Here is a 27,830-nt window from a genome sequence, read left to right as displayed (position 1 = left end):
ATATTCCGCTTTTAGTTATCAACTCGCCAAATTTTTACCACGTTCCAATCGTGTTCATCAAATTTACCGCTGTTTCGTTTTAACTGGACACGGAATAAAAATGTTCTAGACTCTATGTTTTTACGAAGCAGATTCCTACATTACCTTTTATATACGAGATACAAAAATAAAATTTGATTTTTGTTGACTTTACTCTGGGCTGTTATTTTTCTGTGTTTTAATATGCGTTAACAAAAAATATGCATAAAGACCTAACATTTTGTGCACTATTGTATAGTTGTAATCATGTTAGGGATACATCTATCTAGATTTGATTATAAAATTTTTAAGTATAAATAAGAAAAACATGAGAATATTCTAAAGATCCTCTTACATTAATCCCCACTTATTAAAATCATTAAGATAGGAAATACCTTTTTATTTGACTCCCAGTTCTTGTAGTTCGTTTTCGATTAATGCGTTCCATGTAAATTCAGGTTAGGTTTTTAAAAAAGCAAATGGCACGTTTGGGGAAAAATGACACAGATGAATATTACATTAAATGTGCACATTGCGAAAGAAACTGTTGGTACAACCTAACATGTAAGTTGAAATGTCGAAATAATATTGAGCTATAAAAATGTTTTGATTCAAGAAACTGGAATTGTAAAGATGAGACACGATCATCAGAAATGCACGATTACGGTAGACAAAGGTACCAAGGGTAGCAAGCGTCAGACATTCGGGTTCAGCTTTGTCACAAACGTGATGCGACGTCAAAGCGAGAGAATGCAACGTTTGCCGTCCTCCAAACAGCGTTAAAATGCAAACGAACCTGTCCTGTAATTATCACACCATCTTATACACCCGGCTGTACAAACAACATGTAGACACATACACGATCCATGGAATTCGCGAGAAACCAGAACATCGAAGGCGTCGTTAATTAAAATTAGCCCGGCGGCGTTATCGATGTATCGAGACGCGGTGGTTCCTCCCGCACGGATCTTTAATTAAACCGACCACATTAATGAGGCGACGATGAAATCTTTTTAAGAGTCGTAATCGATTGAAATCGAGGATGAAATAGGTGGGTATTTCGTTCTCGACTTTCGGAATCAGAGCGAATCATTGTTTCGTTTCAACAATGTAGAACACGGTGAATCGATATTTGTGAAATATTTTTATTGTGTAATACCGCGCGGGGATATGTATTCGATTCGTTTCGCTATTGTAAGCATGAAGCTGCGATAGCACTCTTTTATATCATAACGAAAATGCATAACGCCATCGCAACCAAACGAGAAATACAGATGCAAATGTAAGTAGGTTAAACTTTACCTCAGGAAACCAAACATTTTTAACTTCTTTTTACGTAATCCTGTAGATTTTGACGACAGGACGCCGAAAACCAAAGATTCAAGCCTAGGAGATCACTAGTTCCAAGGTTATGCGTGTGTAAAGACGATTTATGCGATTTTCAGCGTTTTTTTTTGTCAGGTAAGTGCCGGAGCCGCTAGATACTGTACACGAGTTGATGGATTTTACAGTTATTGCGGCGTGGTTCCACCATAGCCGTGAGATGATTGTCGCCCTTTTCACCAAGATCCAATTGGATGAGCCGAAATTAGGGGGGATTTCGGCATCTGGAAATCCGATTATAGTTCTCATCTTCTCTGGGGTAAAGTTAAGTCGGAAATATATTACCACGATCTTAGTAATATGACTTAAAACTGCTACAAAAAATATGTTGATGTTCGAAGGTCATTCAAAGCGGTGGTAGCGAACGTATTAAATTCCCAGAATCGCGACAACCAGCCGAGCAGGCCCGCAGTCGCAGACGAGTTTCACGGCCGCGACGCGAGCGCGTCGTCGTCGCCCTGACGCCGGTCTGGCACCGATTACGTCACCGGGCGTCGCCGGTGGTGGGTTATTCAACAAGCACTCGGTCTAGGTACACAGGGGCTAGGGGGTTGTGGTGCGGCCGATCGTTCATTGATTCAGAACTCGGGGCTATTTTTATCCCGGGCGCAAAAAGTGCATCTTTGACAGGAGCCGCTGAACGAAAGGGTCGCCATTGACGTTTAGAAGAGCTGATCCGGGGGCGAAGGACGGGTCGCCACGTCGCAAGTAGGGCGTAATATTTCCGATATTTCCAATACGTTCGCCGGTATCTTCCTGGTGACAGTCCGGCTCGGCTCCGTGTACCAGCCGCCGGAATGCCAGACGCGTATTCGCTGTCCGCGGACACACGGCCGCTCCGCGTTTCCGCGTGCATACAAACACAACTGGCACACAAACAAGACCGGCTACAAACACGAGGCACAACGACGCGAAGCTACCGCACACCGACGAGAGATATTGCGGTTCCTGCTTCGGAGCCGACACCGCGCTCCACATTTGCACCGCTAGCCGACCAACAATTGTGAACACGCGCAAGCTCGGACGTTTTGTTCGACGGCACAATGCGGAACCGTGCTTTTTCCGGGTTAGTCGTCTGTCGCCACGGATCACAGCGAAGGCGAAAACGACGGTAAACAGTGTCACGAGTCGAGAGTCGCCCTTTCGGAACATCTCCCAATCACGAAAGTTTCTTTTTCAGCAGTGGACCGGTGAAGCCTTGTGCAAAGTATTAGGGGGACCCATAAGTAATCAATTATTTTGAAATCTAAAACAAACTTTGTAGTAAATTCAAGTTTTTATTTCTTCATTTATTATATAATCTCCATCATTGTCAAGGGCAGTTTGCCATCTTTCCTGCAAAATTGTATTATTTATTAATATTTAGTAACTTGTACAACGGATAAAAATGTTTCTCCAATCTCCAACATATTTGTGCATAACCTATACTTCTTTGGTAACAAACATTTTCGAGTCCCCTACAGTTATTGTCATACTTATCGAATGCTAATTTCGTTGCTGTCAATATAGAATTATAATGGCTCGTTATAATTATATTTAGTAACTTGTACAACGGATAAAAATTATTTATTAATATTATTATTTGCAAAATACCGCTCGCTTTTGCTAAATCCTATTTCAATTAAATTTCCACGACGCATCCCCAAACTTTCCCTAAGCATTCGTAAAAATGACTATACCAATTGAATTCTTTTTATTCAACAAGAACAGAATTTTACTTTAACCCTCTATGGGCCGAATTTTGTTCCGTTTGTATCTATCCGCAGACAACTTGCATTTACTTTGATATTTCAAGTTGATGGCGCTGCGAAACGTCGTCAATATTGTTATTTATGATCCCAGAGACATTATATAATTAGATGTATACGTCGTCTTGTGAAAAAAACTAAAATTATTTGGTAATGTGTCGATATATTAGCATGTGACCTGAAAGTTACAGGGGCCCATACAGGGTTAATGTGCCAATACACTAGCAAGTAACTTGTGTAAGTAATAACTTGTCAAGTAACTCGCGACACGTGTACGTGTAAACATCTCTGAGATAGCGAAGTTGAACACGCTTGCAACAGTTTCTCTCAGAGAGCAATGTGATGTGGAAATAATATTTACATGCAAGTGTACACAGTTCTACAAATTGCTCAGGAACTGTGAAAATAAGTTCGAATTTTTATGCATTTGCCGTAGAGAATCTATTCCTACCGAAAAGTATACGGACTGTTGCTCCACGTAGATTATGAGAAAAATGAGCTTTTAAATTTCGGCAATTACGATCCCAAAAGTATCCAATTACGATAAGAAACTGATATACCGTTATCCATTTCCAGGGCCAATTGTCGGGCAGTTTCTTCGCTCCCCTGATCGCGAATCCCCTCGAAAACGCCTGTTTTTGCCTAATCGGTGATCCATCAGCAAACTCATCAAACCCTCCCGTTGAAGAAACAAATATACCCGATCGATCATTCGCGTTCAGACTTCTCCTGCTCGCAATAAGTAATTGTCGGCACCTCGGCTTGGGAAAAAAAGCACGGAGATTTTCGGGAATCTGTTTCCGATCACGTGCTAACGCCCCCGGCTCTCCCTCTCGCCCACGCTCCCTCCGTTCAAAATGTAATTTACGGGTCCGAATCGGCCCGCATCTATCAACCGGGAAAAACTGACGGCTCCTAGATTTCCTCGCAGCTGACTGCGGTCATAAAGATCGAGGAATCGCCCGGCGATCCGTGTAGCTTCGGACGCAGGTGGAATGATCCAACGAGAGATTAAATCTACAGCCGAGTGGGAAAAAATTGGAGAAGTTTCAAAATTACCGTCAACGTGTGATCTCGGATTTTATTATTACTGTTTTCATTGAATTGGAACGTTCTTTCGATTCTGGAACAAAATGAAATGTTTGATTCTGAGTTCGAGATGTGGATTCAATGGGAAATGCTCTGTACTACTAAAATTATTTTTCTTGACCTTGCGAATCTCATTAATTTACAATATTTAATTTATTATTATTATTATATTGAATGTAACATTATTCGATCTTGCACAAAAATTAGCCCATTTGCTATGGCTTAATAATACAGCATCAATCCGTCGGTGCAATCCGGGAAGCTCTCCATTATCTATACATTCCAGAGAATGAAATCTCTATTGTGGAATGTGACAAGCGGGTTATGAAACGCGATACGGGCAATGCAGGTCGGTATAATCTATACACGAGCATCAATCAGCTTCAGTTATCTCGGAACCGGAAATGCACGGCGCACAACTGTCTCGTCATTTACACGTTTACAACCGCGTGCAGTTCGGAACGTCCGGTATAAATTCGATTCCTTCCCAGCCTATCTATCGTCGAAGCAATTTTAAACGGACAGCGCGCGATTCAGAATCAAGTTCAAAGTTCAAATCTATATTTTCAACATCCACAGAATCTACCATTCAAACTGACCGTATTTCACGATTTCACATTAACCAAGCTTCGCAGTCAATCATTGAAATTGCAACACATTTTCCACACGAAAGACACAAATTTACGGGGGCAATAAACAACAAGTTGAAGCTACGACTACATTTGTTCCTGATTACCATTACTCATTATCTCTTCAAAGTGGTAAATTTCGCATCTTCCCCACGCAAATATCTCTAGATTGAATGGTATGGTTCAGCAGAATAGAAATAAAAATAAAAATGAGTCGATCGAATGCAATATATAAAAAATATTTGACGAATTTAAAAATGTTGTTCTATTATTTTCATTCGATTACAATTATTAAGAAAAGGAATAAATGTCTATGTAGATTCTGTGTCTTGCAATTAATACAGACAATTTTGATTTTTCATAGAAATCCGCTGTCTAGTTATTACGGTTGTTACCGTGTTCAAGTGCATCAGTTTGAGCACCCACCAGCCAAAATATTGGTTCAGAGGTCACACGTACTACGTATGACGTCAGAGCGTAAACATTGGGACTACGGGAGCGTCAGAGGTGGGGATAGGCGTGCCTAGGCATCGATGATCGGCGCTATGGAATTATTTAAAGATGTTTCTCATAAAATGAATGCCACTGTATATCAACATATGAATGTTGAAATTAACTAGGTTACAGTTTAAGGTAAGAGCTTCATTATCACCTAACAATTGTTATTAACAACATTGGTCGCTTCTATGAATGAAATAGGCGAAACTTGTGTGAAATAAAATTCGTGTGGCAAATTGTTAAATTCTATATTTAAACATTTTTGTGAAGGGTATGGTTCAGTTCAAGATATAGTCAAGTTAGCTGAAACACTCTGTACACATACGTACTGGACTCCAGTTTTCCCGACCTTAGCCCCTATCATCAGTGCTAATAATAGGTATAGACAGAGGGGGGGGGCGCGTTGTTGAGGCCCTATTATATGAACCACTCAATTATAAACTGTCGTGTCTCCCAATCTGTTGATACAGAGCTCCTGCAGCATCGAAAGGGTTAAAAACGATCCCGGTCTCTCGGACAGTTCGATCGGGACCATCCCTGACCCTCACTCGCTCGTCCCGCAGATCGACGGATCAGCGTGCTCGTGTTACCCGAACTCTGTACCGGTATTTACCGTCCCCTTGATCGACGCCCACGCGTACCGGATTCTGCCCGTAGGCGGCTCGGTTCGAACGCGGTGCACTCCAGAAGCTTTCGCATTAGAGCTTTCGCAATTTCGGGCCCCGTAGGGTAGTATCTGCTCGCGGGATAGCACGGAACACCCCGGGTGCTCATGGTACGGCGTTGCTTAATGGGGGCGGCGGGGGTGGAAACTTAATCGGCCGAATAATTCCGAACGCCTCGTGATGCGGTCCGTAAATCGCGGCTAGAGTCGAGTATTAGGGGCAATCGGTGATCGATGACGCATAAATCTCTCGGCACGCCTTGCTAATCCCTACCCCTGGATCCCTTTCCATGGATAAAGTCGTCCCGACGACGTCGCCTTTTCCTCGAGGATTTTTTCCTCGAGATTGGGATCCAGGACTTCGCTGCTTCCTGGTTCTCGTTTCAACTTGTTGCGAATTTAGACGTCGAGATTTCTAATTGGATTTAATAAAGATTTTTATAAATTAAGTGGAAATATTACTCTGAGGTTGTAAGCGACTCCTTTTTCTGACGAGAAGCTTTTAACAATGAAATCTTGAATGAATCTCTGACCTTTCCGATCCATAAGTCGGGTGTGAAATTATTGAGAGAAGAGTTTTGATGGAACCTTTCACCTTTATGATTAATGGACATTGAAAATGATTCTGGGGAATGAAGCTGAATCCCTTACTGAAGCTTTTAATTCTTTGATTCATTTTTTAGCAACAGTGCATACAAACTCAAAAGTAGGTAATTTGAAGATGTTTTATACTTCAGAAGAATGGCGAATTGTATGTTCAACGTTGCAGTAATTTATCTTCACACTTTGACAGAATGTGTTCAGCGTACTATGAGAGGGTAGCAAATGGTTAAAGATAAACATCGATTGCAATTCGAAGACATTTAGAGGAGTCCAACTTGTCAGAAGTCAGGTCCAACAGAGACAGGTGAAACGTGATAACAGATTTCGATCGTGTTATATAAGCAGCGTAACGTTACGAAACTTGTTACCCTAATCTGTGTGTACACAGCGCACTGCTGCTTGAATAGTTCGTTATACCCACGCGGATGGAGTCGATTCTAACTTTTCGATTGAACGAGCAGTCGATAGAGCTTCGACCGTCTTCCATTTCGCAGTATGAATTTACTAATTGTAAGTTTTGAATACGGAATCTAGGGACAAAATAAATTTCAGAAACAGCACTAATTAATTCCGAAAATTGGAAGACCTGTCACGTTGACGGCAGAATCAGAAGTCGAAATTCAAACAAATTCTAAAATGAACAGGAACAGATAAAGTTTTCTGAAGTAATATTTCAATTAGAGAAAACAGAATATAATAGAAATCTGGAGAAAATTGAATGGCACTTTGAAGCGACGAGTTCCTGTAGAATTCCGAAGGGAAGTGGAAGACAGCGGTCTCCGTAACGTAGACGGAAACATGTGTTGGTAACGTTAAATATTTAGCCGTCGAGAGGGATGCAGGCGCTAAGTGAAGCTTAACGATATTAGCCGCTGTCTGGAAGGTTCATAACGATCAGCGTCAAATTACGGTGTCCCCTAGCCTTGATGAGTACTCAGTTTACCTCGAGATGTTGAAAGTGTGCTTTTTAACGTTTAATGGGTAGACGGTCGATTAACGCGGGGCGATTTTAGACACACATCGGTCAATACACTTTCACTCTCGATTTTGTCATCGTTCCATTTCTACACACGTATCTAGATTGTTCAAAGATCAGCTTCGTATTCATAAGAGATTTTTTTGCTAATTACATCGAATTACGAATCACTTGAAGTTAATTAATCTTGTCAACATCATTTTCATCCGTTTGTATGCTGGTTTCGTTATTATAACCGTATTCAAAGTAAATTAACGGAACGTGCTGTGTTACAATTACGTTAAAATACGATGCAATTAAATTGATTTGTAAATACACTTAATATTTATTAATTAAATGCATTTGTAAATACAATTAATTTTTATTAGTTAAATGCATGTGTAAATACATTTGATAGTCGTTAAGTAAATACAAATAGTGTTGCAACAGTGTTGCAAATAATATACGGTTGTATTTCTAGTAATTACCATAAATATTACTATTTTTCTACTCTTCATTTTCGTCTCATATTGTCACGGAGAACCACTCTTAAATTTTCTCCCAGCTGTAGTCGAACTCGCTGTATATGGACGACGTCAATAATAAATGCGATTTTACCGAATTAATATTTATTCAGGAAATAATTGCTGAATAGAACTCGTTTATGGTATTTTATAGTGAAAACGATCTCAAGTAATAGACCGCCAATTTTATATATTATATTATATTTTATATATTATATAAAAAGGATAAAGTATAACTTATACTTTCACGGTATGAAGGTGACCTTGACTTTCCGTCGAAGTAAGATATTTTTTAAATTCTTGAAAGTGCAATTTGAGGTCGAACTTAAGCTGATCGATATCCAACATATATTTCGGTTCAACTATTCGAAATGCTTAAGAATCATGGGAGACTTAAACCACCCAGCATAGTTCCTTCAAAACACAATACTACCACACCAATGATAAAAAGTGGACGTGTAGACTTACCAAACAGGGGAGGCGGCTCAACGTCTCTCACAGACAGGCTCGAGGAGGCCTGCGACCCGCTGGATTCCGTGCTCTGCATGCACCTGAGTCTCCTCCGGAGTTTCGGCATGTCAAAGGGCAGGTCCCTCAGATCAACGCTGGTCGCGCTGCCCGAAGTGGTGGCGTCCTGTTGCATGAGCAGTCGCCTCCTCCGCAGCTTGGGCATGTCGAAGGGCAGGTCGGAAAGCTCTGGCTCGTTGTCGACGAGATTGATATTATCCAGCTGTGGCTTCAACAAGTGGAACCCGAAGGGCTTGCACTTGATCCCGGCTCGCGACTCGATGGAGATCCCGCTGTCCGATCCCTGAATCTCTGCGTCTCCGGACGAGGAAGACTGCAACGCCAGGTTAATGAGATTCTTGTTCTGCGGCGCGCGTCTCTTCTTGAAGGAGGTGTCCAAGGGCGAACCAACGGAGTTTGTATTCGTGTTCGCCGTGTTGGTGTTGTTGGGCGCGGTCACGTTGTTCTCGGTGGTGACGTTCTCCTCTGGCGAGGCTTTCTGCGAGTTGTTGTTCCGGTTGTTGTCCGAGGTCTCGGAGGCTGGCTCCTGGGACGACTTGTCGGAGATCGGGGACAGTATGTGCAGCTTGTTCGCGTGATTCGTCAGGAAGCCGGTCATCGACGGCTGAGGATGATGATGGTAGTAGTTGGTGCTGCCGCTGTCGGAGCTGTGGGAACTCAGGCTGGTGCTGTGCCGGCTCTCGGAGCTGCTGGTGGACCTGTTGCCCTCGCTGGTGCTGCTTCGAAGCGACTCCATGCTGCCGCCGCTGCTGCTCGTCGCCATGCTCTCCGTGCTCGAGTAGCCTGGTCTGCGTCTGCTGGTCCGTAGCTTGAACTCGAGGAGGCCGACGTCTCGACGGGGTCTCAACAGATCGCTCTCGGCCTCGTGGGGCCTGCCTTTGAACTCCATGATGGGCTTGCTCTCGCGGATCAGGCTGCGCGGTCGCTGGCGGTCCTCCTTCGGCCTGCCCTTGAACTCCAGGATCAGTTCTTTGTCGAAGCGTCGGCTCTGCGAGGACTCCACGGTGTCTTGAGCAAAATTCTTTGGTCTGCTTTTGATCTCCAGTATGCTGCCTTCGCTGCTCTGCGGGGAGTCCTTGGCCCTCAGCGAAGACTTCACCGGGAGTCGCAAGTCTTTCAGACGCGGATGGTCCGGCTGGGAGGGTAGGTTCGGTGTGCTGCGAATGTTCAGCAGTAAGTGGTCTCGGTTACCATGGAACTTAGCCGGCAACGGCGCCGTGGATGGAGGCGACGGAGTATAACCTCGGGCCGGTAGCCTCGGCGAACCGGTCTTCTCGTCGCTTGAGTTGATCTGGAGGGATTCGATATCTTGGGACAGAGTAGAAATATTGTCTGATTGCTGTTGTTGTTGTTGCTGCTGCTGCTGCTGCTGCTGTTGCTGAAGACGGCTCGGAATCGGTTTTGGGCGGAGAAGTACGACCTTGCGTCGGTCTTTGCTGCTGTGGGACTGTCCTGCGTAAGAGACCTGCTGCGGCTGCGACGGCTTCGACGTGTCTGTCGACGAGCTCGTTCTACTTACTGGTATCGCGCTGCTGCTCCTTATCTGAATCATGAATGAAGATTGATATAAAAAAAAAATGCAGAAAGTAAAGTATCGATCGAGCGTCTTGCCAATAAACCGTCGAAAAAGTGAACAGATGGTTAATCGATTTGGCCTGTGAACGGCTCGTATAGGAATATATGAATTTGAAAATCGGTGATGTTGTGATAGCCTGGAATAGATTACCTGGGAGTGCAGCACGGGATGATTGGTGACCCGATCGAGGTCATCGAGGTCATCGTCGGAACGATTGACCTTGCAGTCGAAGGCCGTCTCGTAGAGGTGACGTTGCCTAGCCATCTCTTCCTCGTCTTCCTCCAGGTCCGCGTCCTCCTCCTCCTCTTCGTCCCCTTCGTCCTCTCCCTCCACGTCGTCCTCGTCCTCGACGAGTATCGGCTGCGGATCTATCCTCCGTGTACGTCGTAGCTTGCGCACTTGGTGCCGCGTTAGTTGCGGCTGCCGTTGATCTAGCTCATCCTCCTCCTCCTCTGCCGATGCGACGCAGGTACAAACGGTGGTTGGCAGGTCATGGCTCAACAGTCTATGTGGAGGCATGAGGGTGTGATCCCACTCGGTGATGATGCACGACGAGAGGATCTCGTTCCTGGCTGGGACAGCATGCTCGCTCCCCGACGTGGGGCTCACTAGATCTTGACTCTGATATTGTTGCAGCTGCGCCGGCTGCTGCGATTGCTGTTGCTGTTGCTGTTGTTGTTGCTGTTGCTGCGATTGTTGCTGCTGTTGCTGTTGCGGCGGGTGTAGCTGCTGCGACGAGTAAGAACCCCCATCACCTGCCACCGAATTCCTCTTCGGTATACCGGGTGTCCTCGACCGTTCACCCGGTACGTCGAGACTGACGCTCTTCCGGTACTTGTTCGGTTGTGATTTGCTGATCTGCTCCGATACTTTGAATAGATCGCCGTAGTAGTAGGGCGAGGGATGACGCGTCGGTTGATTAGACTCGGTCGGCGATTGATCGGTCACGTGCACCACGGCTAGGCAGTCCACCACCACGCCGTCGGTCGATCCTAGCTCTTTGTATCTGTCTACTGAGGCAGCACGAATCGAGGAAGACGCGTACAAGCTGTTCTTCCGCTGCCTGATGTTCCTCTTCCGAGCCTCCTCGTCGTCCTCGCAGGATGATCCCGAAGCTGATGGATCTGTAACAAACATGTGTAATTTAGTATACTCCGACGAAATTAAAACTGTTGATAAAATGGGAAAAATCACAACTGTTTCGACAGTGTTGTCTCTGTGACGTTCCAGCACCCGGTTTATTCGATTTTAGATTATCTATATTCTATATGGCGAGTCATAGATAATATCTTATTTCTGTTTTCACAGGTCAGGGTTAGGTTAGTGGCTATATCACTTGTCCGATCGTACGATAATCTTATTTCACTTGTCTGACTGCGTACCCTGGCTACTCTTATTCCACTTGTCCGATCACAATGCGCTACTCTTATTCCACTGGCCTTGCCACAGACTATTTTTATTCGATTTGTCGGGCTGTATAGTAAAACATTGTACACGTTTGATCGTGTGCTGACTCATTCCTCTGCTGCCGACTATGAAATGACTCGCTCCACTGATCGAACCATAGATCATCTCTTTTACACTTGTTTGATCACAGACTATTTCTGTTTCATTTGTTTGACTATATATTAACACATTATCAGATATCTGACTGCAGGTTGACTCATTCCACCGTTTGTGACTATACAATTTCTCATTCCATTTGTCCAACTACAGGCCACGCCCATTACGTTTGCCTGGCCATACGTTCCTATTCTACTTGTCTGACTGTACACCGATCCATTTCACTTATCTGACAATACATCATTCTGTTTTATTACCGGTCTGATACGTCAGACGAGATTTGAATTGATTTAATTGACGTGAAATTAGCGATTAGATATATACCATTAAGAAAGACAAAGGTTACATAACATTCGTGTCCATCGTAAAACAACGTTTTCGAGACAAGAGCAAGCTTTAAGATACCCGGTGTATGCAGCGTTCTTTATTAACATTGAACGCTACATAAACGTGACAATCATCATGCGAACCACATTATCTCTGAACACCTGTCTCGCAAGGGCATGAACCACCATGTAGATCAGCATCCGCATGGACGTTAATCTTGCGTAACGACGACTTTGCTAATAGTAATCTACTAATAATGACAACATTACCTAACCTCCGGCGTTAGTAACAAGCCTCATATCCCTCGGTCGCGTGCATATCAAAACGGGATAGCTCGGGGCAGCGATAAGAATGTATGGAGGAAAAACCAGGACCCTTCGCCGGATACCGGGTTATACAGAAAATGAAAACGCCGGGAAATTTTCATAATCGTTCCGTTACAACAGCGCCTGGATATCGGCTACTCAGGCGTCGAAGGTGGAGAGCAAAAATGCTTATGGGGAGAACGAAATTGCCACGAAATGGCAGCCGCCTCTCCTTAAAAATCACTTCCTCGGTCTGCGAGATATTACGGTAATGGTCCCTGGCTTGCCTTGCCTTGCCTTGCTCGACGGATACGCCCCCGCGTCCCCCACCCACCGTCCTGGTCCCCTTGTCTTTTTTTTTTTCATCCGTTGCGCACACTTTGACTCGTTTTAGCGTCGTCCGTCGTCCCCGGGCCTCCAGTTTACGGCCCTGTCACGAGCGTTAAAGGTAACGCGGGTTTTCGCCGGGGAAACGGGAGCCGCGAAATTACGCGGACACCCGGTACATTAGCCGGCGAACGGTACGCACGCGGCACGGTCGAACGGACTGGAGATAATGGGAGCATTATGCTCGGCCGGAGGGCTCCGCCGAAATCCTTCCTCGCTCCTCCTTGCAGGGGCGGTAAGTGCAAGAGGCACACCATAAACCACACCAGAAGCTGCTTCTGACAGGGACCGCCTTCGCGGATATACCGAAAAACTTTTCGAACCCCGGCAAAAAAATTATTATCGGAATCCTGTCTGATCTCTTCTTCCGGCGAGTCTGAGGAGGAGCTACTCCCGGCTCGCAAGAGGTCGAATTAACTGGAAATTGAAAGCCGAGGATAAAGCTAGTCTTTTTACGGCATTTAATCCAGCAGTAACCATTATAGTTGCGATATTTTGTTCTGTGAAGAAAGATACTGTCACAGAAAAATTATGAGTTCCCCGAATAACACGCTGTGCGTATGAATAACGAGAAGAACCAGATTAATTTGATCCACAAGATTCAGTGAACGCGTCAACCTTTTAGTTAGAAACATATTCGTCATTTTCAGACGGTTTCAAATATTTTATGAAACAAAGAAGACAGACAAAAAATTGTGAGCTACAAATTTATTTTAAAAATTTTGCGACCTACGCGAAATATCGAGCTACAACACGGTTGTGCTGTTTTTTTTTTTTTTTTTTTTAAGGGATATTCGTATGACAAAACCATTTTTTTCTATAGTTTCTCAAGGTCATTATTATGTCCTTGAATTCACAACACGGGAGAGACACCTGCATGAAATAGACGAGAAATCAATAATGCCTGTACTTCAATACTATTCCATGAAAATAATTGGCAGAGGATAAAACATTCTATTTAATTGCAATCTCTGCAAATTACATGCAAGAAAATTTTATTTATAGCAAAACTCGACACACGGACAATTATGTATCGTAACAGGAACGTAGGTAATTTTAGTTTGACAAACGCAATTCCGTTTGATTCAATAAAATGCCAAATTTCTATTGAAACATCATTACGATTTAATATTTGATGATTCAATAATTTGTACGAAACGATATCGACGCAGCTGTTGTTCTTAGTTGGAAATAGTTGTTTCAAGAGCTAAATTTATTATCCGTTTCGGAGCAATTTTAAGGGTCGCTGGAAGTTTAAAATTACTACGGGGATGCTCGAACTTTGAATATAAAAGGCAACGCGCGAACCGTGAATCATGAAATGAGAAATTAATTCCTGAACAATGAATCCCGGAAATTATAACACGTGCCGTCCTTTTCACGGGATTGCGAGCTCATACCCACGCAATTCCTTTTCATCCTTTCTGTCTGGTGCGGTGATGAATTCCGACTTGATAGCGTGCGTGTAATGCACAATGAAATTATAATGCAAAATAAAATGCATAATGAAACGCGCGCGGCCACGATTATGTTAACGGCATGGTACGTTTAATGAATAAAATAACAACGGAATTTTAACTCTGTAATAAATTAATGTTATATACTGAATTACATTTTGCTACACTGAGTTTTATTTTACCGATAATTATGCTTGACCCTCCGTCGCATGACAACGACCCAGACTTGCGGTGACCTCTTCAAACGGAAGAGAATTAGGATTTATGACGAAAAAAATTTTATTTTCTAATTATTATCACTATTATAGGGTGAAAGGTGTGCGACGATTTATAAATTTAAAACCGAGTTCATTAGAGACACGAGCATACTTGCTCGGAACTGGTGGGCGGTCGTCAAAGTTTGAATCCCCGAGCGGATTCTGGCCGTTCGATATGCATGGCGAATTGATGCATTGTGGAAATGGCGCACGCCCAAAACATCCATCATATTTCCGTGTCAACGGTCGTCTCGCATGCAGCGCACAAAAAGCGCGATACTGCTCTGGGGATTTTTCGTTATATCGGTGGAAACACTCGGAGAAGCAACGATCAAACTGCGATAGCCGATTTTGCGTCCTTTTGTATTTGCAAAATGTTCCATTCCAACGATCACCTCTTTAGAACAAGAAAAAGAACGATACATCGAGTATTCCCGAAAATACGGCTCGTGGATGCAGACATTAAAAATTGCCTCGTATGCAGTAAAACAGAACCTCGATTATCCGAACTTCTAATATTTGAATACAATGCTCATGTAAATAGTTTAGTCCGAAACGATCCATGTTCATCACGATTTATTGTGAAACACAAAGAGAACTCACAGTTCAGAAACAAAATAACTGATCTATTATCCGAACGTACACACCCCTCTGATCAATTCGGATAATCGAGGTTCTGGTGTACTTGAAGCATCCCTGAATTGTTTCTTTTATTACAAGTTTAAAAATTTGAATTTTTATAAAGTGTGTACGTTTTCATTGAAATTTTACTAAAGTTTTATAAAGATAATGTGGAATGGCTGAGAAATACTGTAACTGCGGTGTTATAACTGTTGGCATAAAAGTTAACGTCGAGCCCGATTCGACGCAGGACCGGGAAGGGTTAAATACGCGGTAATCTAAGGAGATAAAAAATGACGAAACTAATTCCGAGCACGTTGGGGAAAAAGTAGCGTCGACGAAAGCGACAATTGAGCTGCAAGATTAAATTAAAGTCGAACGTGCAGGTACGCGCCGGTGGACCGGGAAAGGTTAGACGCTCGGGAAAGATTAAATCGATGTTACTCGGCCGATTATATCGGAAACGAGTTGTTTCACGAGGCGGTAACCTCCGACTCCGTGGCAATATTAATAAAAATCGCAATATCGGACGGCGCAGGCCGCAGTTAGCGAGGTACGCTTCAAAAATTATATTCAAGCGATATGAGAACGCCCGGCGAAGGGGTTAGACGGCGACGGCGAAACGTAGCCGGAACAAAAATGGAAGCCGAGTAAATGTACGTCGCAGTCGGGCATGAATATGCATCCCCAGCTGCTCCTCCGTTCCGCCGTTTCGCGAAAGATACCGGCTGAAATTTCGAGAGAAGCAAATACATTAAGGGGACCGTCCCACCGTGAAAAACAACTGCGTTCCCAAACGAGGAACCGATATTTAACCGCGCGGCGAAGGAACTTCGTCGTGTCTCGAAAAATATTCGAGCCATTACCTCCAATAACACCGTGCCGTGGATTTTGAAGGTGATGAAACACTGCGAAATACGGTTCATTTGAGATTATAGATGACAAAACAGTTTTTCGTTTCATTGATGTAGAGGATATGCATTGTTCACGGGTGAAGTTCTGAAATAAAAATTCATTTCGTGCGTTTTCGACCTCGCTACGAGACTGCGAATATTTGTAACATTGTGTAATATTCCATTTGATATCGCTGTAATAAATTTCTCTGACTTTATAATCTGAAAATATTTTCCATCCAATTCATTTCAATCTGTATGTGGAATTGTTTTTGTAGGTGTACGTTATCCGAAAAACATGTCGAACATAAATTTATATTTACTGATATACAGTAAAGTCTTTATCTGAGCCTAATTCTCGGGTCCGGGCTATAACATAGGCTACTATTTTCTTGTGACCGCGTCGACCGTGTGGAACGTAGAAAAGGGCAGCGCGTGTACTGTCCTATTTTTTTAAAAATATTTGTGATTACCATCGGAATAGTCTTTGTGTAAAATCAAGTTAAATACTGGAAAATAACCTATTTCAAAAACCATTAACGAATACAATTTTATAAGAAAGAAGGGTGTGCCTAAATTGCTTCGCGCCAACAACAACAAATATTTACAGTTCGCAACAACGGTAAAGCCCCAAAGAATACACAGTGAACTAAAAGTTTGGTACACTACCGAACTCTCTTTAATCCAGCAGAGCCGCGGGAGATTAAAATTCCGTTTAGTTCGCCGGTTCAGAAATGAAAATTCGAGTAAACATCATGCACCCCAGTTTCGTCGCGGCTAGTGCAATAATGACAGATTATATAGCGCAAAGTGGGACGATATTCATGGAGTCTTTGAAAGTTATCGTGCGCCGTGCTAATTTTAATATGATTCGATCGGCGTACGTGTCGACCGTGAATATTCGGGCGGGCTGTCGTCGTCCCGCGGGAAAATTGTACAAAGAAAGGAAATTAAATTCTGCAAATATTTATTGGGAAGCCACGAGCGGCAGCCGGCGGTTCGTTTGAAGTCGCTCGCCGCCCGATTAGCAGCGTCGCACGTGCACCATTTCCAATCATCCCCCGCCCCGATCGGATCCGTGGCACCCGTTCGATCGTCGAAGGACGAACACGGGAAACACGGCTCGCACACATTCGCGATCCTGCACGTACACTCCTGTGCAAAACGATGGCACGTGTGTGCTCGCTTTAATTTCTCGAAGACCGTACAGAATTCTAAACGACACACACACGATCCTAATTATTACGACGCAGAGGGATGGAGCCTGCCAGCACAGAAAATTCACCTCGCTGTACAGTGGACGAAATGGCCAATATAAATTTCAAAATTCCATCAAGTTTTCGAGGAATTAAGCACACGTGTGCTATCATTTTGTCCGGGAGTGTACGCACTCACATACACACACACACACAGAACTGGCCCTGGCATAACGCCAAATTGCGCTGATATTGATTACCGATCGATAATCAGATTTCCGAGGTATCCGCAAACCAGCGGTCCTCGCGAACGGGACGCAACGGGGGCGACTCGTCGAATGATCGAATGAGTTATGAAGTAAACGAGCAGCTGGTCGCCAGGGGCAGCTATCCGAGTTGATGTATCGCGTGAAAAACCTGTGCACGCGGCCCTGCAACCCGGGCGAAAACCTGTAGATAACGGTACACACCGGTCGGCTGCTCGCCGAGTGATATATTGCGCCCGCGAGCTTGCCCCTGTAAACACGTGGCCAAAGTACGCCGGAGCTGCCGTTGCGAGTAGATTATTGTGTCTGAGCGTGAGCTTCAGCGTTGCCGGATCCCTGTGCGAACGATGTCGTACTCGTGTATCCCGAGGATCTGCAGCAACCGCGCGCGGTTTGCAATCTCCACTGCAAATTGGCGAAAGTAGCTCTGCGAGAGCTTCGTCACGTTTATGAGCTTGTAATGCACAGCTCCGGTCGAGCCGGTACGCTTGTGTGAGTTAACACTTTGACTTTGTCAGTCGCATATGGAGCACAGAAGTTCTCCCGCCGAACTTGAAAATACATTTTTATTTCAATCCATTCAGTGGTCTACTACACAATAAACAAAAGTTGTTTAGGAAGACCGTGTATTTCGTTTACTGTCCACGAAACAGCAATCCTGAAAAATTCTGCAAGACACAAGTAGGAAGGAAATTATATGTCATGCTGTAGCGTGAGTATACACTATTGGATCAGTGAAGATTTGTTGAAAGAAGCTCGTGTAAATTTGTCCTCGACCTCGAACGTCACGGTCAAATTTGTTTATCAATTATACTGTGTCTTCCTCGTCGCGGGGAACAAAGTATCGAAATACTTTTGACTTTGAATGAAAGGACAAGAGCATTTATTTTGTATCTATTTGCAATTTTGTAAGGGAAGCCCGAATAATTCCCTCGACAGCCATGTTCACGGTTCCGATCGAATATTTCCGGCCATTTGTTTATAAATTACATTGTGTCTTCCTCGTCACGGGGAACAAAGTATCGAAATACTTTTGACCTTGAGTGAAAGGACAAGAGCATTTATTTTGTATCTATTTGCAATTTAGTAAGGGAAGCCCGAATAATTCCCTCGACAGTCATGTTCACGATTCCGATCGAATATTTCCGGCCATTTGTTTATAAATTATATTGTGTCTTCCTCGTCACGGGGAACAAAGTATCGAAATACTTTTGACCTTGAATGAAAGGACAGGAGCATTTATTTTGTATCTATTTGCAATATTGTAAGGGAAGCCCGAATAATTCCCTCGACAGTCATGTTCACGATTCCGATCGAATATTTCCGGCCATTTGTTTATAAATTATATTGTGTCTTCCTCGTCACGGGGAACAAAGTATCGAAATACTTTTGACCTTGAATGAAAAGACAAGAGCATTTATTTTGTATCTATTTGCAATTTTGTAAGGCAAGCCCGAATAATTCCCTCGACAGCCATGTTCACGATTCCGATCGAATATTTCCGGCCATTTGTTTATAAATTACATTGTGTCTTCCTCGTCACGGGGAACAAAGTATCGAAATACTTTTGACCTTGAGTGAAAGGACAAGAGCATTTATTTTGTATCTATTTGCAATTTAGTAAGGGAAGCCCGAATAATTCCCTCGGCAGCCATGTTCACGATTCCGATCGAATATTTCCGGCCATTTGTTTATAAATTACATTGTGTCTTCCTCGTCACGGGGAACAAAGTATCGAAATACTTTTGACCTTGAATGAAAGGACAGGAGCATTTATTTTGTATCTATTTGCAATTTTGTAAGGGAAGCCCGAATAATTCCCTCGACAGTCATGTTCACGATTCCGATCGAATATTTCCGGCCATTTGTTTATAAATTACATTGTGTCTTCCTCGTCACGGGGAACAAAGTATCGAAATACTTTTGACCTTGAGTGAAAGGACAAGAGCATTTATTTTGTATCTATTTGCAATTTAGTAAGGGAAGCCCGAATAATTCCCTCGACAGTCATGTTCACGATTCCGATCGAATATTTCCGGCCATTTGTTTATAAATTATATTGTGTCTCCCTCGTCACGGGGAACAAAGTATCGAAATACTTTTGACTTTGAATGAAAGGACAAGAGCATTTATTTTGTATCTATTTGCAATTTTGTAAGGGAAGCCCGAATAATTCCCTCGACAGCCATGTTCACGGTTCCGATCGAATATTTCCGGCCATTTGTTTATAAATTACATTGTGTCTTCCTCGTCACGGGGAACAAAGTATCGAAATACTTTTGACCTTGAGTGAAAGGACAAGAGCATTTATTTTGTATCTATTTGCAATTTAGTAAGGGAAGCCCGAATAATTCCCTCGACAGTCATGTTCACGATTCCGATCGAATATTTCCGGCCATTTGTTTATAAATTATATTGTGTCTTCCTCGTCACGGGGAACAAAGTATCGAAATACTTTTGACCTTGAATGAAAGGACAGGAGCATTTATTTTGTATCTATTTGCAATATTGTAAGGGAAGCCCGAATAATTCCCTCGACAGCCATGTTCACGATTCCGATCGAATATTTCCGGCCATTTGTTTATAAATTACATTGTGTCTTCCTCGTCACGGGGAACAAAGTATCGAAATACTTTTGACCTTGAGTGAAAGGACAAGAGCATTTATTTTGTATCTATTTGCAATTTAGTAAGGGAAGCCCGAATAATTCCCTCGACAGTCATGTTCACGATTCCGATCGAATATTTCCGGCCATTTGTTTATAAATTATATTGTGTCTTCCTCGTCACGGGGAACAAAGTATCGAAATACTTTTGACCTTGAGTGAAAGGACAAGAGCATTTATTTTGTATCTATTTGCAATTTCGTAAGGGAAGCCCGAATAATTCCCTCGACAGTCATGTTCACGATTCCGATCGAATATTTCCGGCCATTTGTTTATAAATTATATTGTGTCTTCCTCGTCACGGGGAACAAAGTATCGAAATACTTTTGGACTTGAATGAAAGGACAAGAGCATTTATTTTGTATCTATTTGCAATTTTGTAAGGGAAGCCCGAATAATTCCCTCGACAGCCATGTTCACGATTCCGATCGAATATTTCCGGCCATTTGTTTATAAATTATATTGTGTCTTCCTCGTCACGGGGAACAAAGTATCGAAATACTTTTGACCTTGAATGAAAGGACAAGAGCATTTATTTTGTATCTATTTGCAATTTCGTAAGAGAAGCCCGAATAATTCCCTCGACAGTCATGTTCACGATTCCGATCGAATATTTCCGGCCATTTGTTTATAAATTATATTGTGTCTTCCTCGTCACGGGGAACAAAGTATCGAAATACTTTTGACCTTGAGTGAAAGGACAAGAGCATTTATTTTGTATCTATTTGCAATTTCGTAAGGGAAGCCCGAATAATTCCCTCGACAGCCATGTTCACGATTCCGATCGAATATTTCCGGCCATTTGTTTATAAATTATATTGTGTCTTCCTCGTCACGGGGAACAAAGTATCGAAATACTTTTGACCTTGAGTGAAAGGACAAGAGCATTTATTTTGTATCTATTTGCAATTTCGTAAGGGAAGCCCGAATAATTCCCTCGACAGCCATGTTCACGATTCCGATCGAATATTTCCGCTCATGGGTAGGAAGCAATAAAGATTTAGGATGCAGACTCGGGCATTATCCGTGTACACGCCTAATTTACGTGCACCGTCGGCGTTCGACGCCGTGTGAACGTCAAACTGCTGATAACAGCCCGGAGCCGGTGAATGAACCGACGAACAGGATCCATCCGCAACTATGAGCCGAATATGAATACACGGGGCCGAGTGATCGAAGGGACATGTACCGTAGAAATAGAGTGTACACGCGTGTGCAGTTAGGGGGTGTCCGTGATGCACCCTGGGAAGGGTGCGCCGACTACCCCTAATGAATCTATTAGGGCCGGCGGTCCTCCTCCCCCTCCCCCCGACTCTGGCAATCACTACCGGCGAACGCAGTTGCGTGCACACGCTCATCCACCAATATCCCCGAGAGTTATTTATGAAAGTCGATGTTTAAACAGATAACATCGCGGAACACGGACCCGGGTCTGCGCCGCGTAGAAGTGGCTCCACCAATCGATTAAACTCCGGAGGGATAATGACGTTAGAGATTGCAATCTCTGACGAGCGCCTGCCGAGAGTCAAGGTCGACGATGATTAATACTTAGCACGTACCGTAATGGCGTATTGGAATTCGTTTAGTCGATCTCCGAGAGGGATCCTCGATGTTTACAGTCGCGCAATAGACCAGTCGGCTAATCGAGGAACGAATGCTCTGCGCGTTCTCGTTCGAGGACTGGTAAACACCGCCGGAGTCCTTTGTTATGATCGCTTGTTGTGGCTCTGAGCCGTTCGGAGGAATTACTTTTACGACCACAGTTGTTTCTGTAGCTTTGCTTTGCGAACCTTGCGCGATGAAATATAAATTCACGATATACGACGTTATATTTACAATATAATCATTTTTTTAAAATCGACCTAACAATTTAAATCCTTTTAAGGAGCTGAAACGACAAGTTTACTAGGTGATGTGTAAAATAAATTTTCTAAAAATTGCGGTTTGTCGAAATCGTGAAAAGAGCTCGACTAATTCAGTTCAATTTTAATAAAATCATAGTATTGTAAAGAGTGTCCGAGTATTAATTCCGGCCACTGTATATTAAGGAATTAGACTATGACAATGAGCTTAAAGAAGTATTTTTCAAAGACTTTCCAACGACTATTGATTTCGTTCTATCCCCTTCACTAAAATTTTCCTTACCGACGTAGACGAAGTAACAAAAACTTGATTACTGCTAAAAGAAATCCCAACTTTCAGAAAAAGTTGGACACCTCGGTAACGCTTGAAAAATAATTTTGCATCTCCCACTGAGATGCAGCAGAGTGCAAAAATGTTTGCCTCGTGCACTCTTACCGTAATAATATAAGTTTAAAAAGTAAGACACCAATAAAATCATCATTTTACACTCGTAAACATTGTTCTAGATAGACACACAGTGAAAAAGTGTACATTGCATTATTCTTCTGCTTCTTCGCGAGAAGTTGTGCAAATACTTTCTTTGTCCGCTGCGCACTTATCACGGGCGTCCAATTTCTTCAGGTTAATTACGAACGATAGAGCAATTCTCGGAGGCCCAGTCACGGGATGAATCACGAAGCAGGGGGTTAAAGAGGAGAACGCAGTCGAGTCCTCGGCACGCAGGATCAGAAGGAGCAGGAGCATCGCGGAGGCGCTGAATACGACGCGATAATCCGAGAATAAAACGTCCGGGATTTCATCAGACCCGTAAAAACCTCCGAACTGTCACTTATACAATTCGCCCCCTTTCCCCAGTTATTCGGCAGGGGGGGCGAACGCAATGACAGGAAAAATTCCGGCGGAGGCTTTATAAAGGAGCAGACCTCTGTGTCCTCGGAGCCACTTCACTCTGCTTTTTATTAGATATTGTCCTCGTAACATAACCGAGAGGTGGGCTCACGGTTTCTATGGAATATGTGGGTCGTGGGATTGTATCGTCTGTAAAAGAAAAGCGTGGGGCGGAGAGAGATAGAGAGAAAGGGAGAAGGTACTATAAGGAGGGCCTTAAACGAAATCACCAGCCACCTTGCTGGCCGTGAAGGGATCGTTGGTGGCCCTCTTAGGAGCCACGGCTAAAGATTACACGGGTTCGTGCGGCGATGAAACGAAAGCCAATCTCGGTTATTGGTTCCGGTGTAGCAGAATTCATGGCTACCGTCTCGAGATTGGACGAATCTCGCGGCTGAAATGTGTCAGCCGTGCCAAGGGTCAGCGAACGATGGGGTTAACTTATCCGGCCCGGTGTAATACGTCTGGCCAGCCAGCTAAGGCTTCACCGATACAGTCCCGCGCGCTCGTTCTTCTAATTATTTGCTTCGCCCTTTTCGCATCGAACGATTGAGCTTTGTCCGATGCACTGCTGATCGATAGAAATGGGAAGCACGTTGCAACCTGCTTCGAAACGACTGGGATTGTTTCGAACCATCCTCGGCACTTTCGAGAAGAAGCAATGCTCTCGAAGCAGACCTGAATCCAGATAAGTTTCAGGGCTTCGCGAGAGGTTCGTTTCCTTCGTCGAGTACGCTTCGATCGTCTACGAAATTATTATTTTCTGTGTACACCGATTTTCACTGTTCGCCCAGTTAAGAACACTCGAGAAGATTCGTTAACGAAACGCGAGACGTTGTTTAGGAATCCCTTTGTCTATCGATCTCTGTGCGGTACAGTCAAATGGAATTTATATGTTTCGTATAATCAGAATTTTTGCCAGCAGAACTCGATCATTTTAAGAGTACTTTCACTGGGAAATTTGCAATTTCCTCGAAGCCTTGATTTAGTTATATTATTTGGAACAATTGCTTTTCCTCCTATTAACGCTAGGTTTACAGGATTTAAAGATTCAAAGAATTTAAGAGTACCAATTTATCGTTTTCAACGTTTCGAGGTTATGAAAGAATTTTTATTTTAAAAACAATTTCTTTTATTTTTTTTTTCAATTTTTGTTTTGCATAAAGGTCGGCAGTCTAGTCTTGAATTTGTAACATTTTTGATGGGGCAGAGCTCGTTGGAGGAAAGCGTTCGTAATTTTTGCATTCAGCGAAGTATGATGAAGTCCTTAATAGGGTAAAGAAAAATCCTTTCGATGCCAATTTCTAAGGATCAGCTCATAAAAGCCAGTATCTGCTTAAAGATCGCCGGTCGAATAATAAGCGGAGCATCTTATAAGCGAAAGCTCGTCAGCTGGGAAATATAGAATGCTCAGAATTATGGAAGTCCTATTGAAGCCTACTTCGCCTAATATCAGGGGCATCGATCCCATCAAAGCTTCTTTGAAGACTGCCCCTGCTTCAGGGCACGTTCTACTCGAGCAAAAAGCAGCTCCTAACGAGTCAAGGTTACGACGAAAAAATACAAGACTTGCTACAAAGAAAGAATAAATTAAGGGAGAGGGCGAGAGGTTTACTTTGAAAGCGAGTCATCCTCTCATTACGCTAGCAGAAAGTCCTGTATGAATGCGAGATGATTGGAAACATTTTAATTAGGGAAACAAATAAATCTGTCTATCCAACTCGATCACTTTCAGTATCTCGCATGTTATTGATAATTCAAACCTATTAACAGTACGCGTTATCACTAGGCAGCTGAACTTTATAATATATATGGTAATTAACACTAGGTTTACCAAGCACTAAAAGCGGCTATTTTGCATTACTTTATAAAAATAACAAGAACGTGCTACTCACATTTTTAGCAATATTTTTAAAACACCCAAAGAAATGCTAAATATTTTCTCATGCATGCATTCGTAGAATCTTAATAATTTTAAATTAAAAATACTAGAACCCGTCATTTTCACGAGTCCCGTGAACCTAGTATTAAAAGTCTTCGCACAGTTACCGAAACAAAAACTCTACACTTAATTTACTGAAACCATTCGTGAAGGAAATTAAATTCCGGTTAATGATAATGCTACTAAGTCTCTCCATGTTGAGTTACAAAACCGTTTACAGTATTTCATTTGCGATGAGGCCAGATGTAAAGACTGTGTGAATTTAAACATTATTAATTGTTTCTCGATACAATTACAACATGTTGAAACCGCAACTAAGATAACACACCCACTCCGTTTGATAAGAATAGTAGAGGTTTTGTATTCAGACTGTAAGAACGAACGTCCTCGCAGAAGAAGATTGCGCGTCCGCACTTACGATTTGCACGAAGAATCAACCCTTTGCGCGACCGCTTCGGCCGCTTTGTGCAGCATCCAAAGAAGCGGTGCCGGAAAGATGCGATTACGGAGACAGTTCTTTTCATCGAAATTTTCCTCGGGTGGGCTGGCCTGTCTTTGGTCCGTGTTCGCCAGGCGAAGGGGAAAACATGTGCGCGACGGGACCAGACGAACGATAAATTTAAGAGGCGCGGAAAAGAAGCGTCGCGTCGTCCTTTGAACGTTTTGAGTGGCAATTATTCGGCCGGTCCTCAAATTACTTACTCTAGTAATTTTATTCTGTCCCCGGGCTTTCTTCCAGCCTCCGCCCCTGGCCCGAGCGCCCTTTTCCCTACGCGGGGCTTATCCTTCAGAGGCTCACGCCACCGGAAATTATCTTAAAACGGCAGGCGACCTTCAAAAGAGGAACATCTTACGCAGTTTTCACTCGACGACACATCAATACGAGGCGAAAGGTATCGCGCCGAAAATTCGCGCCGGAGGAAAGTCCTTCTGCAAGGAGAGACTCCCGTTTTTTGTGCTCTGTTCTTCCGTACTTTGTGCCCGTTGCCCCTTTGGCGAGCGGAGTCAACGGTGTCGCCGGAATCCCCGGACGAAGGTGAGCAAATGTCACGCGACTTGTGTGCATGTCTCAAGGAAACATTTGTTGTGCTCGGATAAGAAGAACGACGGATAAGTAAGGAGCGAGCGAGGCGTGCTTTACGATGCGCAGAAATCTTTTAAGACTGGGAAATCCTTGGGAGAACCTAAAAATCCTAAAAAAGTATTTGAAAATATTCGACATATTCGTCTTGTATTGATATTTTATTTCGTATCCAATTTTTAAAGGACGGAAGATATTCGTGTTAGGCTCCTATTTCTTCCAGTCGTCGAAGAAAATTTTTGATTTCTTTGAAGATCCGCAGTCTAGTGATGTCATATAACGATTGGCACAAGTTCGAGCGCACGGCCGAGCAGCTAAATGGCCCGACGCGTGACCGACCTTGCTATTGCTGGTGGCACGCGCCATAAAATGCCGTTAAATGAAAGTTCCGGTTATTTGATCGAGTTACGATCGAACCGCGCCGACATACACACCGCGCTGGTCTACCGTAACCCGTGGATTTCTATTTAACAGACTGTCTCTCCTCGCGGAAAGTAGCGCGGCGTTTCGAGAGCCGAAAAACTTTCGGGGAGCGTTCCCAAATGTCCAAATCCAATATCGCGACTGTGCGCACCGGCTAAATTGAACGGCCGATCTAATTTAAGTCAGCCGAAACAGATTTCCGTGTCCCTGCGCCGACACCTGAGGATTCTCTATGGGGAAGAAATAAAAGGAACTATAGGCACGGCGAACTCGATTACAGGTCGTTTTAAAAATTACTTCGCGGCGGGGTAACCCTACTCCATCAGGGCTGTGATTTGCAGAGCTGTCTGCAGGGCAATTGCGGTATTCTGAACGACGATTAAAAAATTACATTACAATTCTAACGATATTCCTTTTATATTCACGTATGGTTCATTATTATGTTGGAAAGTATGTGCCGTTGGAGTCGGCCATGACTAAAAATAGATTGGATAGCACTATATTAGAGAATCCAGGAAGAGGGAAACAATTTTCGGATAGTAGATCACTTTTCGAATACTAATATTCTAATCTCAGTCGGAGAAAGATATCTGCCTCCGTCTACTAAAATGCACTTCGTCTTAAATACCTTTCCGAAATTAAATCTATAAACAATAAAATATTTTGTCATACGTGGGTAGTCCTCTGCATATAGAACAAAATGGGGGAACCAGCAATTTACACATGTCACGGACCCAAACAAAGCCCTCGTCATCACCTTTCACACATGTTCGTGAACCCAACCTTGACATTCTGAACACCCAATCCATCCTTCTGTGGACGTAGAGAATAAATGGGTAGATGAAGCATATAAACTAGCAAATTTGTATCACGCTGTTATATCTTGCAGGCTACAGCTTTCATGCCGAACTTTAACCTTCCAACACCTGTTTATTATGAACTTGCGCGTATGTCATAAGACGGTATATACACTTCGATTTGCGTATTGACTCGATTGTGATTGTGTTTCGACCCCTATGATGTTCACGTTTACCCTTACGTTCGTAAGGGTTATTCATTATGTCAAAAACAAGGAAATTGCAAATAAAAACTCGAAAAAGGTGAGCTTGAAGGGAAATTATGAACGGCACTGTTCCATCTTAATAAAAATAATACTCTAGATCAGAAGAACGAGTCACCTTGTATATTTTACGGATCAAAGGTGATCCACTATAGTCAGAAGCTGAAAGACACCTCGCAAAACGACTGAGACCGTGCATACTTGAAGCATTCTTTCATGTTTCACGATTCACACAGATGTGGAAATATTTCCGTAAGAAATACTGTGAGCAAATCTTAGCCACCCTGACGAGCATGATATCGTTCGAGTACCATTCGACCGGTGTATTCAAAGTTGCCGAATGCCACACGCGCGAGTCACATGCCAGCATTCGGGTTGAGCGCGTTTAGGCGAGCGCACCGTGTCAGTCAGCATACCTTCG

General features: G+C 43.3%; 2 protein-coding genes across 2 annotated transcripts in view; one reads left to right on the top strand and one right to left on the bottom strand.

Moving 5' to 3' along the window:
* Nucleotides 1-27,830, bottom strand: part of Hwt (SH2 domain-containing adapter heavyweight) — a 272,150-nt gene that overhangs the window by 17,586 nt on the left and 226,734 nt on the right. The window contains exons 5-6 of the mRNA XM_076791075.1: nucleotides 10,366-11,339; nucleotides 8,580-10,182 (exon numbers count right to left, since the gene is read on the bottom strand). Of these exons, the coding sequence (XP_076647190.1) occupies nucleotides 8,580-10,182; nucleotides 10,366-11,339 (2,577 nt within the window). The remainder of the gene's footprint in view (nucleotides 1-8,579; nucleotides 10,183-10,365; nucleotides 11,340-27,830) is intronic.
* Nucleotides 1-27,830, top strand: part of LOC143355901 (uncharacterized) — a 279,512-nt gene that overhangs the window by 193,890 nt on the left and 57,792 nt on the right. The window lies entirely within an intron of this gene.

Source organism: Halictus rubicundus, chromosome 7 (assembly GCF_050948215.1).
Source record: "Halictus rubicundus isolate RS-2024b chromosome 7, iyHalRubi1_principal, whole genome shotgun sequence".
Classification (NCBI taxonomy): domain Eukaryota; kingdom Metazoa; phylum Arthropoda; class Insecta; order Hymenoptera; family Halictidae; genus Halictus; species Halictus rubicundus.
The sequence above is the reverse complement of the archived record's forward strand: the minus strand, read 5'-3'. Positions and strand labels throughout refer to the sequence as shown.